General features: G+C 39.1%; 1 protein-coding gene across 7 annotated transcripts in view; it reads left to right on the forward strand.

Moving 5' to 3' along the window:
* The window catches only part of LOC149212085 (MADS-box protein SOC1-like), a 334,072-nt gene extending 323,089 nt beyond the window's left edge, over window positions 1-10,983 (forward strand). For 6 of the 7 annotated variants that reach the window (XM_089390563.1, XM_089390558.1, XM_089390561.1 and 3 more), the window contains 2 exons: window positions 10,420-10,461; window positions 10,591-10,983. In XM_089390563.1, coding sequence (XP_089246689.1) covers window positions 10,420-10,461; window positions 10,591-10,725 — 177 coding nt within the window. In that variant the 3' untranslated portion in view covers window positions 10,726-10,983. The remainder of the gene's footprint in view (window positions 1-10,419; window positions 10,462-10,590) is intronic. The other variant, XR_016250208.1, reaches the window with a different exon arrangement.
* The last annotated feature ends 4,955 nt before the right edge of the window (window positions 10,984-15,938 follow it).

Raw genomic sequence — 15,938 nt, forward strand, 5'->3', positions numbered from 1 at the left:
ATGGGGCTGTATATGCCCACGGTTGGATTTTGGCAGGTCATTTATCCAACTGTAGGCATGATGGGTCCAGCCCACGTAATCCTTCTCCCACGAATATCAATGCGGGAATTACGTGGCCGTTAATAATAAACAGCAGATTTTTTTTTTTTTGGATATAAGTTGATTCGCCGTCGGTTGAATTTATTGATACTGTTTTAGTCCTTTGTACCCGCACAGATGATTGGTACCTCTCCTCTTGGTTGCTTGCCAACTGTCCTCCCTCGGATGTCTCGACCCACCTTGGTATGGACGATCAAACCCTCACTTGGTCATTCGCTTGCACATTTCTTTTGGTTCCTGTATGCTCTGCATTCTCGGTGGTTTCTGGAGGTTTCGATCTGGGGTTCTGCTGTTTGTTCTCTGGCTCAGGATGTTACCCGAACGTCGCTCCTTCTCATCTGGTGATAACAATGTCGACTCGGTAAGGTCCTGTCTTTTCCTGGTCCATTCTTGTTTTTGACTGCTATCTGTATGTCTGTGGTCTGCGTTTGTGTCTCTACGCTTCCTGTAACAAGCGATATTGATGCTTGTGATTTCTTTTCCTCTGTCATTGGGTTCGGTTACTGGTTGGAGCTGCTTCAGATGACAGTTTTCAGGGTTCTGTTCATCCCTCCTCATTTTCGGGTAGAATATGGTATCAACTTCCCCTGGCGCCTTCGTCACTCACAAGGTATGTTTGTCCAGTTCCATGCTATCAGCATTTGCGTTTCTTTCTCTCAGTTGGCTAATGTATCGACTCCTTTGTAGGTAGGGTGTTCTGGTGGAACTGCTTTGGCCACGGCTTGCCAATATCAGGTAAATGCTTACGGTTATTTGATGTTGCTTTGTTATACGCCTCGTCCCTCTTCGCTATCCGTTTCTTATATTTGTGACACTGTTTGTGACTATAGGTATGGTTCCTCGAAAGGATTCGGGGCCTGGCGGTTTGGTTGGCTACTCGAAGTGATTTGAGGCCTGGCGGTTTGGTGGTTCCATCTTGTCACGGGTAGCAACGTTTCTATGCTTTGGTTGCTTTTCGTTCAACGTTTGGTTGGGGTTTGTCAAGTCTATGTGTCAATGGCTTGTTTGGACGCTGACGGTTACAGTCTCAGCTGTAGACTTTATAGTTTCTTTTCCTTAGTCTGTTGTCTGTAATTAAGTCTAGGGTTTCTAAACCCGTGTGGTATGTTGCCCCAACTTGTCAAAGAATTTGGCACGGATCTTGTAACTGTTGAACGGTTTTGGTTTTGAACAATATATGTGAATGAATGCACAGGGAATTCTATTTTCTCTTCTGTCTTAATTTAAACGCATGAAGCTATGAATATTTGTTTGTTGTGTATACCTGGCAATGCCTGTGATTAATTATTCGCTTGTCATTTAGTTTGGGTCGGGTCTTTGTAATTCCGCCGGTAGGTTACTTTGAAGACTGTAAGCTGTCTTTCGCCACACGTCCTGGGGGCTCCTTTGTGTTCTGTCGAGACTTTATTCTCTCATTGGACCAGCGTAGTTCAATCCACATATAACCACACACCAATAAATTATGTCATACACAGACTTGCACTGTACATAAAAATGGATGCTATATTGTATAAACAATTCGAACAATTCAAGAACGTCGGAGAGGCTAGAGTGCACAGAATTTTGTAATAATCTCTTATTTTTCATTATCCAGAAAAATCGAACCCCACACTGTGTTCTGTTCCGCTTTTAACAACTGTTAGTTTTTCCAACCGCTGTTGGTTATGTCTGGTTAGTTACATCAGTTTTGTTACAGAACTTTTTCTTTGTCATTCAGCATTATTATAAAGACAAAATTTGCTGTTTAAAACACCGATTCTAATTAATTATAATTCCTACTGTTCCTAATTACTGTTCATTTACTTAACTTAGACAGCTTAGTCAAATAAAAGTAAAAAAAAGACAAACACATTATCCCTTTAGCAAATTTACTCCTCCGTCCCCTTCAGAGACCAAACAGCCTTCCTTTTATCTCATCCTTTCAGCAAGATGCTCCTGCATCAGGCTCTCAGGGTAAGAAAAAGTCATGGCTCCGTTCCATGAGCTCCTCCACAGAGTAACCAGCCTTCCGTATCTGCGCCGCGTCGAGCAATGAACTGTCCTCGATTGGACGGTTCTTCCACTTGACGAGGTATCGTAGATACTCCTTCATGCGAGTCTTCTTGGCTACCTAGGTATCGAGAATCTTATCGATCTCATGGCGCTGAACCGAAGGCATGTGCCTCATCCAAGAACTGTCTCCAATTTGGGTGTCCCGTTCTGGCCGTACCACACTGTCTTCCTCTGAGTTGGCAGTATATGGGAACAGGTCTGCCACATTGAAAATAGGTGATATGCCTATATTAGGTGGCAGCTGAATTTCATAAGCGTTAGCTGAGAACTTGCGCAAAATTTTACAAGGACCAATCTTTTTAAATTTTAGCTTATTATACGCACCTTTAGGAAACCGTTCTTTGCGCAAGTGTGCAAGGACCTCATCACCTACGTTAAATTGGACTTCCCGTCGCTTTAAATCTGCCTGTTGTTTGTATTTCTGCACGCTGTCCTGCAACTTTAACTTCACCCGTTCGTGTAGTTCACTCATCGCTTCAGCAAAATCTTCTCCATCAGCACTCCTCCGCTCCAACTTTCCCAAATCTCGCAGTTCATGTATCCCCTGAGGATGCATGCCGTACAGGATTTGAAATGGACTGTGTCCGGTGCTACGATTTGGCGAATCATTATAAGCGAATTCTGCCTGAGCAAGAGCACGATCCCATAACCGTGAATTTTCCCCATTCAAACTCCATAACAAATTTCCCAAACTCCTGTTCACCACTTCCGTTTGTCCATCAGTCTGCGGATGATATGCAGAATTGAAGTTCAACTATGTGTCCAATTTTTTCCACAGGGTGTGCCAAAAGTGTCCTGTGAATTTTATGTCCCTGTCCGAAATAATAGATCTAGGTAGGCCGTGTAATCTAATAGTCTCTGTGAAAAATAGGCGAGCTACATGAGTGGCATCACTAGTTTTTCGACAAGGGATGAAATGCGCCATTTTTGAAAATCTGTCTACCACCATCACTGAGTCATATCCTCGCTGCGTTCTAGGCAGTCCTAAGACAAAGTCAATGCTGACTGAGTCCCATGGCCTACTTGGAACAGGTAGTGGTGTGTAAAGTATAGTATTTTGACTATGTCCCTTTGCTAGTTGGCATACTTTACACCTGTTCACATACCGTTGTACATCCTTGCGCATTCTGGGCCAATAATAAAAGTGTCCGAGTTGCTCCAAAGTCTTGTCTATGCCGAAATGACCAGCTAGACCCCCACTATGTTTCTCCCGCACAATATTTTCTCTCATCGAACAGTCCGGGATACATAACTGTCCTCCTCTAAACAATAATCCTTCCTGCAAGTTGTAGTCCAACCATGGACTTGTATTCCTCAGCACGGGATTCTGACAAGCTTCAAAGGCTTCCTTGAAGTCTGTGTGAGTCTGGTACAAATCTTTTAAGTTTTCAAATCCCATCACCTGCATTGTACTTTCTTGTAAGAGCAAAGCTCTTCTGCTCAGGGCGTCTGCCACCTTATTGGCTTGCCCACTGATGTGTTTTAGCACAAAGGTGAAACTCTGCAGATACTCCACCCATTTGGCATGCTTATGGTTCAATTTGTGCTGTTGCATTATATATTGCAACGCTGAATTATCAGAAAATAACACAAACTCACTTCCCAGCAGGTAGTGTCTCCAATGCTTTAAGGCTTGGACCACGGCATAAACTTCCTTGTCATATGAGGAATATTTCTACCTGCTCTCGTTCAATTTCTCACTAAAGAATGCCACAGGTTTATCTTCTTGACTGAGCACAACGCCAATGGCTGTCCCACTTGCATCGCATCGAACCTGGAAAAGCTTATTAAAATCTGGTAGCCTTAGAATTGGCCTCTCTGTAATCTTCTGCTTCAAGAGCTGGAAACTATTCTCTGCTGCCTTGGTCCAACAAAAAGGCTGACTAGCCTTTTTGATGGTGTCTAACATCGGCGTGCAGATTTCACTAAAATTCCTTATAAACTTGCGGTAAAAACTCGCCAGCCCGTGAAAGCTACGTACCTCAAATAAGCTCTTCGGTGACGGCCAATTGACGATCGTTGCGATCTTTTCTGGATCCATCTTCAATTCATTTTCTGCAATTACAAAGCCCAAGTAAACTAGTTCTTTCTGTAGGAAAGTACATTTCTTCAAGTTTATCAGCAGTTTATTCTGCTGTAATTTCTCTAGCACTCTTCGAACATGTTGAAGGTGCTCTTCTTTTGTTCTGCTGAAAATCAAAATATCATCAAGATATACTATCACAAACTTACCGATGAACTCTTTCAACATTTCATTCATCAACCTCATAAAAGTACTAGGAGCGTTACTCAAACCGAACGGCATGACTAGCCACTCGTACAGCCCTTCATTGGTCTTGAAGGCTGTCTTCCACTCGTCTCCTTCTCTAATCCTGATCTGATGATAGCCACTCTTCAGATCGATCTTCGTGAAATAAGCTGCCCCACTGAGACAATCCATCATATCGTCCATTCTGGGTAAGGGAAACCTGTATCGAATAGTGATTTTATTAATAGCTCGTGAGTCCGTACACATCCGCCATTCTCCACCCTTCTTAGGCGCGAGTACTGTTGGTACCACACAAGGGCTCAAGCTTTCTCTGATTAGCCCCTTGTCCAGCAGCTCTTGCACCTGTTTGCGAATCTCTTCGTTATCCTTCGGGATCATTCAATACGCTGCTTTATTTGGTAGGCTTGCTCCGGGTATGAAATCGATATGATGGCTGATGCTCCTCTTCGGGGGTAGCTTGTCCGATAAGTCATCAACTACAATGTCCTTGAATTCCTCTAACATCTCTTGAATCTCTGCGGGCAATTTAGACATTTCTGTGTTCAGCAACATAGTCTTAGTTCTCCTCACGACCGCATAATTCACTTTGTTCTCCTCAATCTCTTTAATAAACTGTTTTCCACCTACTAATAAGGCCTTTGTTCCAATCGCTTCTACTGTGTCCTCTTTGATGGGTACACACGTATGGTTGACTCCATCTTTCACAAATTTGTAACAATTCGTCTTCCCATCGTGTACCACCTTCCGATCATACTGCCACGGTCGCCCCAGCAGTATGTGGCACACGTCCATTGGCATGATATCGCAAACAACCTTGTCCTGGTACTTGCCAATGTGAAATTCAACCTCGCACTGTTCATCAACTAATAGCTGGTGGCCTTTCTGCAACCATGACACCTTGTAAGGTGTAGGGTGCTTAAGTCGCCTCAATCCCAGCTTCTCCACCATCTCGGTGGCAACCAGATTATCTATACTCCCACTATCTATGATCAATTTATAGCACTTCCCATGTGATTTGCAAACTGTCCGGAACAGTGCCTTCCGTTGGGTCTGCTCAGCCGTCTCCTTGGCTGGTTTCAACAGTACTTTATTTAGAACCAAAGCCTCTCCTGTTTCTGCCACATTTTCCACCTCCTGGGGCGGTGCCTCAGCTTCCTCAGGCTGTGCAACAAATGTTCCCCTCTGGCCAACGTGCTCTGCTTTCGGGCATTCGAAGGATATGTGCCCCCACTTGTGGCACCTGTAGCACTGGAGATTAGCTCCCCTACCTCGGCCATTCCCTCTTCCTCGCTGATATGGCCAACCTCCTCTCGTGCTATCTCCCTTCTTTGCTGTTCCTGAAGCCCTGGAGCTGCTGCCTTCTTCACTGTTACTGGCAGTTCTCCCTCTGCCATAGGATTGTCCTCGTCCTTTGCCATTTCCCTGTCCTCTCCTATTATTCTGTTTTCTGTTAATCTTTTCTTTAGCCTTTACAGCACTCTGAAAGGATTCTTCTATGTTTCGCGGAGAAAGAATATTGATCTCATCCAGTATTTCCAGCCTCAAACTGTTCACGTATCTCGCTGTCTTCTCTGGAGTATCATCAGTATAACCAGCTCTCAGCTTTACACGATAAAATTCTTCTGTGTATTCATTTACGGTCATACCTTTCTGTCTTAAATTCTGTACCTGTCGATAAAGCTCAACCTGATAATATTTAGGCAGAAATCTGCCTTTCAGCTTTGCCACCATCATTGGCCACTTCCTTATCGGTAGCTTATTCATTCTCCTTCTGTTTGCCTGGACACTATCCCACCATAAGGCGGCGTGTCCCTTTAATTTGGTTGCAGCAAATCTGACTCTTTTGTCCTCACTGATCTCTTCGTTCTCAAAATACTTATCCAACTCACTTATCCAGTCCAGCAGAACATCTGCGGACAGACTGCCATCATAATTGGGAATCTCCGGTTTGGGCTTGCTGCTGGCTAGCAGCACTGACCTCAACAATTTTATCTCTGGGGCCTCTTCATCTGATCCGTCTGTAGTAGCTACTACCTCCTCTTCACTGTCATCCCCAAGTTCTGGGTCTCTTCTCCTTCCTGACTCCACTGCTTCTAAGTGAGCAGTAAGGGTCCTTATTTCTTCCCTCAAGCCCTCATCGGCTGCTCTGTGTACACCTCTTCCATGTCCTTGTCTTTGAACCTCATATGCCGATTCTTTCAATCTTCCGGCTCTGATACCACTTGATGGGTCTAGCCCACATAATCCTTCTCCCATGAATATCAATGCGGGAATTACGTGGCCATTAATAATGAACAACAGATTTTTTTATTTTTTTTTTGGATATAAGTCGATTCGCTGGCGGTTGAATTTATTGATACTGTTTTAGTCCTTTGTACCCGCACAGATGATTGGTACCTCTGTTCTCGGTTGCTTGCCAACTATCCTCCCTCGGATGTCTCGACCCGCCTTGGTATGGGCGATCAAACCCTCACTTGGTCATTCGCTTGCACATGTCTTTTGGTTCCTGTATGTTCTGCATTCTCGATAGTTTCTGGAGGTTTCGATCTGGGGTTCTGTTGTTCGTTCTCTGGCTCATGATGTTATCCGAACGTCGCTCCTTCTCGTCTGGTGATAACAATGTCGACTCGGTAAGGTCCTATCTTTCCCTGGTCCGTTCTTGTTTTTGACTGCTATCTGTATGTCTGTGGTCTGCGTTTGTGTCTCTATGCTTCCTATAACAAGCGATATTGATGCCTGTGATTTCTTTTCCTCTGTCACTGGGTTCGATTACTGGTTGGAGCTGCTTCCGATGACAGTCTTCACGGTTCTGTTCATCCCTCCTCGTTTTCGGGCAGGATATGGTATCAACTTCCCCTGGCACCTTCGTCACTCACAACGTCTGTTTGTCCGGTTCCATGCTATCATCATTTGCATTTCCTTCTCTCAGTTGGCTAATGTATCGGCTCTTTTGTGGGCAGGGTGTTCTGGTGGAACTGCTTTGGCCATGGCTTGCTAGTATCAGCTAAATGCTTACGGTTATTTGATGTTGCTCTGTTATACTCCTCGCCCCTCTTCGCTATCCGTTTCTTATATTTGTCACACTGTTTGTGACTACAGGTATGGTTCCTCGAAAAGATTCGGGGCCTGGCGGTTTGGTGGTTCCATCTTGTCACGGGTAGCAACGTTTCTATGCTTTGGTTGCTTTTCGTTCAACGTTTCGTTGGGGTTTGTCAAGTCTGTGTGTCAATGGCTTGTTGGGCCGCTGACGGTTACAGTCTCGGCTGTAGACTTTACAGTTGCTCTTCCTTAGTCTGTTGTCTGTAATTGAGTTGAGGGTTTCTAAACCCATGTGGTATCTTGCCCCAACTTGTCAAAGAATTTGGCACAGATCTTGTAACTGTTGAACGGTTTTGGTTTTGAACAATATATGTGAATGAATGCACAGAAAATTCTATTTTCTCTTCTGTCTTAATTTAAATGCATGAAGCTATGAATAATTGGTTGTTGTGCATACCTGGCAGTGCCTGTGATTAATTATTCGCTTGTCATTTAGTTTGGGTCGGGTCTTTGTAATTCCGCCGGTAAGTTACTTTGAAGACTGTAAGCTGTCTTTCGCCACACGTCCTGGGAGCTCCTTTGTGTTCTGTCCAGACTTTATTCTCTTGTTGGACCAGCGTAGTTCAATCCACATATAACCACACACCTATAAATTATGTCATACACAGACCTGCATTGTACATAAAAATGGATGCTATATTGTATAAACAATTCTAACAGTTCAGGAACGCCGGAGAGGCTAGAGTGCACAGAATTTTGTAATAATCTCTTCTTTTTCATTACCCAGAAAAATCGAACCCCACACTGTGTTCTGTTCCGCTTTTAACAATTGTTAGATAACTGTTAGTTTTTCCAACCGCGGTTGGTTATGTCTGGTTAGTTACAGAACTTTTTCTTTGTCGTTCAGCATTATTATAAAGACAAAATTTGCTGTTTAAAACACCGATTCTAATTAATTATAATTCGTACTGTTCCTAATTACTGTTCATTTACTTAACTTAGACAGCTTGTTCATTTACTTAACTTAGACAGCTTAATCAAATAAAAGTAAAAAAAAAACAAACACATTATACCTTCAGCAAATTTACTCCTCCGTCCACTTCAGAGACCAAACAGCTTTCCTTTTATCTCGTCCTGTCAGCGAGATGCTTTCCTGCATCAAAGCATATACAACCCCTGCTGGTTTAACGCCCATTGGCAAGCTGTATATTTGTTGCCTTACATTCGCAAGTTCACGGTCTTACTATTGTGCTGTCTATTTCTTGACCAAGTTTTGGAAGAAGACATAAACTAAATTTAGTTACAAGTAGCTGATCATCTTCCACGATTTGAAACTGAACGTGAAGCATTGTAAGAGGTCAATATATTATTGTACGGACTATTCGTAAACTGGCTGAAGTTGGAGCCATCTTATTAAATTTTGTTTGTAACCTGTGGGTAGAACCGTTCTTCAGAAACATGCAAAGATTAATCCATGTGTTTAGTGGTTCGTTGGATTGGCTGCTTGATATTTCTGAATTCAGTTAGATCCATATTTTTGCTGATCTTGAAGTCGATTCGGGTTTTGTCACCATTCCTTGTCAATTCTTTCAAATTCCATTGTCGCATATCCACTTTTCTGTTGTTCTGTGGGGTGAATTGGATTTCGGTATCAAGCTGAACGTTTGTCGTGATAATAGGTTTCCCCGGTTTGTGTCGTATCTTGCATTGCGTGGGCACACAATATCTAAAAAGACTTGAGTGTTACAAAAACCTTTTGATTTTGCATTTCTTGCTTGATCATGGTCATAGCACTAAGCAATTTATTCTGACTGAGGTTCAGCCATCCGTCTGTGCTTTGCATGAATCATCTTTTTTCTTGTTCTTTCTTGAACACAAAAACATTAAAAGAATCTATGCTTTAACGAGGGTATATTTCTTCTTCTATCGCGGATCAGCTACTGCTTAGATACAAATGTTATGATCGCTCAGAATTGAAACGCTTCACTTTAGTGTTCAGCTTCTGCTTAGATATTGTTATTGTCGAGAAAGTTTGGCGGCTCTTATTGATCCTTAATATGCAAAATGTTTGAATTTTTTTTTAAAACAAGATGTAATTTTCTTTCCATAACTTGGATTGTAGAAAAACACGTCTCCATTAATTTGTCAATCTATAAGATGGCACCTTCAGAGGTTCACAAACTTCCTGTCTAACATAATTATACTATGCGTATTCATTAAACAAGAGGTATGAAGAATCGAGTGTTTTCTGTTAGCAGATCACAATGTAAGTAATCATTCTTCTAACAGCTAACCGATGACACGACGCACTCCCGCTAATTATTAAACATGAAAATATCGGTCTCTCAGTTTACCTGGCAAAGGCATTCGCTTTATTATCCGGTTTCCCTGACTAGGCTGTTGTATTCGGATTAAATTCCAGACTGAGCGGGAATACATGTGACAGGAATGGAATACTCAAAAGTTGAGAGTAGAGCGAATACCTTGATAGAAGCAGGGAAGAAGTTCATTCAAACCACTTTAAATCAATCAGAAACCTTTAAACAAAACAATTTTCATATTTTTGATGTTTTATATTAAGGTTTTGTATACCTCGTTTACATAAAGTTTTTTGTTATTGGCTGGTGTTATTAAGATGTTTTGTTGTTTTATGTTATTGGGTTTCCATATTTTTTTATTAGGGTATTCTATGTAAAGGTTATTCTCTTTTATATTGAAAACTTACATTAGATGCCATAAATACAACTTGTGCTAGATTATGTTATCGCTACATCCAAAACTTTAATTGTCATTTTAAATGCTTGATGGTTGTGCATGTGTTGATATTGGTCAGAATTTGGTTTTCTACGAACAGTGTTTGTCCCTCTGATACAGTGATATCATATAACCTCGTCATTTAAATTTCCAGTTAATAAAGTATGTTCATTGTAACCTTGGTTTGAATTTGGATAAAATTGTAGGAATGGATATTAAGCGAGGAGAATGCTTTCTTCGGTAAAAAGGTGAGACGAAATTTCAATGCAAGTGTTGCCATATTACAATTTTAATTATTACTATTATTAACTATTTTATTGTATGAAGTTTCAAGTTTTTTTTGGTTCTTTCATTTTTTTTCTTAATTATTATTTCAGTTCGTTGGTCCTCATTCCGTTTCGAAAACTCCTGGAAGTGAATCTGGAAGCATCCAAAACAGTGAAGTCGAGACTCAACTGGTTATGAGACCGCCATGTACAAATGCTCATTTTCTTATTAATAGTTCTCATTGATAATCAATGTATTCGTAACTGTGTTATCAATTTATTATGAAATTTTTATATTAATAAAAGGTAAAGCTGCTTCTCATATCGCACCTAATTGTTCACCACGTCCAAAAAAAGGCTCTTGCCAAGTGAACTAAATGTTTTTTAAACCGAAGTCTGTCTTCCAAACTCAGTATGTAAGCTTGCTATGAATACATATTTTAAAGGTTTTGTATTTTTTTTCACTCTGCCAAGAAGCATTACGAGCGGAGTTTTCCTCATTCATCCGATGAGCATGAAGAGTGAGGAGTATAATATTGACGCATGTGGAGAATTTAATGTTGCATATATTCCTACGTGTGTATATATGTGATGTTTTATATATATATATATATATATATATATATATATATATAATCGATTTGAATCTATAAAATTTTAAATTATATATTTAGTTTATATCAAATTGTTATTATTTTATTTTAGTAATCGTATCAAATTATTATTTTAAATACCATGAACATTATACAATTTTTTTTTTTCCTTTCTGAATGTTTCTGATAGCTGTATCTTTAATTTTATGAATTAAGTGAGAGATTTTAGGTTTTCTTATATCTTAATTTAAAAATATTATAAATTATTATATAAATAATATATTATTATATTGATGGACGGGGTGAGACATCATAGTCCATTCAGTTAGCAAGGGAATCTGAGCAAGGTTGTGGAGTAGGGGTGTAGGCTATATTTTGGATGAACAGAATGTAGTATGATACCACCAATGACATCCATTAATGTAAGGATGTTATCCATAATGACATAAGCAAGGAAGGTGGCCCAATCACTGGGTACCCTAGGCCAACAATTTTAGACAGGGCAACCCACTAGCTAGTAAGTTCTGTTTGAAGCATGGAAAGGACAATTGCTATGAATGTGGCATCATAATGAAGGGAGGTGGGAGGTGATTGTGATTTTCCATAATGGCTTATGGGTACACTATCCAATTTTCTTAATGATGAGACAATTATGATAGAAGGAGGACAAAGATGTATTTTTTCTTTCCATGCTTTTAGTTTAGTCATGTATTTTTGTAAATCTCATCTCTGAAAATATTGTATTTGCAGGGTTAGTGAATGACTTTCGTCCAAAGTTTGTTTATGCATCTAGCTCTAATGATTTTAGCAATAATTTATTTCATGCAATGAAACTCTTTTCATTTAAAGTTCAACTCATACTTTCTGCTATTTTAGTTTTTGCAGCTAGTTAGTTTATCAGTCATTCATGCAATCTCCTTTCAATTTGACAATAGTGCTTAATTTAGATAATAGTTCTTTAGTATAGGTAGTACCCTTTTTATGCACTTAGCTTACTTAAATGGTCATATCTTTGATTATTGTTCCACATTTCTATGATTTGTTAGTACATAAATTTATGTCTTAATGAGTTACAATAAACTCCATATTTTCGTATTTGTTGCATGAATTGATCCATTGAAGGTACTTGAGGATGGTAAAAATTTCACTTTTATATAAGCGCCCTTCACCACCTTCATCCCTCAAAACACATATATGATGCATAAAACAATCGTTGGTTGGGTATGTTTCCTCTTGCAAAACTGGGGCATCCTGTAGTAGTCCACCGATTGCATCAAAACAATTCCATATTTGCAATCAAAGAATTTTTATCATTGGTCCACACATTACAATGCACACCATACCCTGAAGATGGAATTTGGAAGATCAAATACCCCTTAGAATTCTTAACCTAGTAGTTGTAGTGAAATTGCTTTCCTTTCTGTAAGTTAGGATTTATTGTTTGAATGTTCCCTTTCAGTTGCAAGTTGGTTTAACAAGCATAATATAATATACTTTTTTTGTTCCATATTGCTTGACATGGTGATGACATGACAATGACATGGTGAGTGTTTTCACCTCGGTGGTTTTGCCCCAGACTTGAGATAGATTAGAAGCTCTCAAAATAGGGCTAAATCACTCAGTCTTTACCTTCAGCAATAGTTTACAAAAATTGTAGATCCGATCAAAGTTTTTTGAGCTTATAACTTTGGAGTTGTAATACATCACTTTGTGTATGATCAAAACTAGCTAATTATCTACAAAATTGAGTCCCCTATATTAGTGCAAAAAACCCTATTTTTGGATAGAATTCGAACCCTTGTCTAGAAAAATTGGAACTCATCTAGATTCTCCAAATTATTATTTATAATTTACAACAAAAATTCCAAAAAGGAGATCTATTGAAAGCAACTTATATCCATCAATTTTGGAGTTGCAAATTTTCTTTTTTCTTCTTTTTTGTTTTTATTCTATTGATCCAAATCCCCTGGGCATGATCTTCTACAAACTCTACAAAAATCTCATCCAAAATATCAAGAAAAACCAATTAAATTCAAACAACAAATGTTAGGTCCCTATAAGACTAATGTAGCCCCCTTATTGTTATTGTTAACATATCCCCTTTATTGTTATTACTGTGCTCCATAGAAGCCAACTATTGTTATTGTTGTGCCCTTACATTATTCTTTTTATGTAGGTTTGATTATATTGTGACCCCTTAGACTCCTATATACAAAGTTGGTCATGTCATTTGTATGATCCAATAATTTCTCATTTATGTTATGTAAAGGAGGTTACCCCCTAAAAGATGTTATTTTTTAAGTCATGGATCTATATTTTCTTTAATTTTTTTATCTTGTCGTATAACATTTCAAATCAAATCTTTGGATTCTAGGGTTTCGATGCTTTAAAGAGATAATATTAGCATAGATGTAGGTGTGCATTGGAGGCAGTGTCTCTGAGAATGGATACTTCTCTTCAGAAATCAACAAATTTTGTCGGGATTTTGTTGGTAAGTTTTGGAATTGATTAGAGTTTTGGTTTTTTTTCAATTGAAGAAATGATGTCAGAGCAACTCTCATATATACATAGTCCTGCTCAGGATTGGACAAGACTTGTGAGACCAAACCTTCCCGCCTAACCATTGGACCACATCATTGGAAGTTTGGTTATAAGAGTGTGGATATTCTATATTTCATTGAGAGGTCCCGCCCAATGGGTTTGCCAAGGCTTGGTGGGAACCTTGATTTGTGGCCTTACATTTGCGCTGAAAATAATTACTCTGACAATTGGCATTAATTGAGTGGGGGGCTGTATATGTCCACCGTTGGATTTTGGTAGGTCTTTTTTCTACAGGTGGGCATATACAGCCCCTGCTCATTTAACACCCATTGGCAAGCTATATATTTGTTGCCTTACGTTTGCAAGTTCACGGTCTTACTATTGTGCCTGTCTATCTTTTGACTAAGTTTTGGAACTGAACGTGAAGCATTGTACGAGGTCAATATATTATTTTACTGACTGTTCGTAAACTGGATGAAGTTGGAGCCATCTTGCAATTAAATTTTGTTTGAAACCTTGTGGGTAGAACTGTTCCTCAGAACCATGAAAATATTAATCCCTGTGTTTAGTGGTTCGTTGGATTGTCTACTTGATATTTATAAATCCAGTTAAATCGATTCCTTGTCAATTCCTTCAAAGTCCATTGTCGCATAGCCATTTTTTTGTTGTTCTATGGAGTGACTTGGATTCGGGTATCAATCTGAAAGTTTGTCGTGATAATAGGTTTCCTCAGTTTGTGTTGTATCTTGCATTTCCTGGGCGCATATTATCTAAAAAGAGTTCGGTGCTACAAAAACCTTTTGATTTTGCATTGTTTTCTTGATCATGGTCATAACACTGAGTAATTTATTCTGGCTGAGGTTCAGCCATCCATTTGTGCTTTGCATCCAGTAGCAATCCACTGATTGCATTAGAAAAATTCCATATTTTCACTTAAAGAATGTTTATCATTTGTCGACACATTACAATGCACCCCAGACCATAAAGATGGAATTTAGAACATCAAAGACCCCTTAGAATGATTAACCTAGTAGTTGTAGCAAAATTGCTTTCCTTTCTGTAAGTTAGGATTTATTGTTTGAATGTTCTCTTTGAGTTGCAAGTTGGTTTAACAAGCATAATAGAATAGGCTTTCTTTTGTTCCATCATTCTTGAAATGCTTTTCTTTCACTTCTTATAATTAGAACACGTTTAGTTGTTGTTATTTTCTTTCCTGTACTTAGACTAGGTTTATTTGTTATTCTTTCCTTTTTTGGAAAATAAAATAGTTTTACATTATGTCCTTTACTTTTATGCAAATTAGAGTAGGTTTACATGTTTTCCTTTACTTTCATGCAATCAAAATAGGTTTACTTTTTTTCATATCTCTTTGTATTTCCAAGAGACTGGATAGTAGAAGTGGTATCTGTATGACTTAGTTTCCCTTTAATTGCACCAAATCAACCAAAGAATAATGCATTTCATGTTGCACACATTGTGTTGACCCATATCAACTTTTTAAAAACCCCACGTTGATAATTAGAGTCAACACCTTTAGGTGTTTCATTGTTATTATTGTAATATTGAGGCCCATCACCTTTTTGTTGTTGTTCCAACGGAGGTGTCAAAGTTGGTATTATTTTCATTTCTATCTTGATTCACTTCCTTCGTTTCCTAAAACAGAAAAACACAAGTTTCATTACCATTTTTATCTAGAAATAAAACAAAAAAAACATTTCTTTCTTTCCTCATCGAGTTAGGAATAACACAAGAAAATTTATAACTAAAACCCCTACTCCTACAAGCAATGAACCTTCACTTGCTCACTATGAGCCTCCAACTTTATTTATAGAGGATATAGAGGCCTTTATAGGTGAGGAAGTGTGGATTTATGAGAAGGTTTCAGGAGGAGAAGAACCTTCATCACATACTAATTCCAAAGTTGGAAACAACAAACCTAAATTCTTTCCTATCAAGGAGGCAAATGGGGAAGCCAAAATGAAAAATACCAACCTCACTATTCTTCCACAATTCCATTGAATGGATACTGAGCACCCTGACACTTTCGTGTTCGAATTTGTTGTAGTCTGCATGACATGATTATACATCGACGAGTAGAAGCTCAAAATATTTCCTTCTACACTCAAGGATGCATCCTTGCATTGGTTAATGAGTTTGGAAGGACACAACATCACTTCATGGGGACAAATGCAACAAAATTTCAACACCAAATATGTGGATGAATTCAGAGCAAGAGATAAAAGGGATGAAATATTTACAATGGCCCAAGGACTATATGAATCACTAGAGTACTATGAGATAATATTTTAGCTAAGCTATAGTAGG

Source organism: Pinus tabuliformis, chromosome 1_1, assembly GCF_031772625.1.
Source record: "Pinus tabuliformis cultivar Carrire ecotype Pingquan chromosome 1_1, CPIR1, whole genome shotgun sequence".
NCBI classification, from domain to species: Eukaryota; Viridiplantae; Streptophyta; class Pinopsida; order Pinales; family Pinaceae; genus Pinus; species Pinus tabuliformis.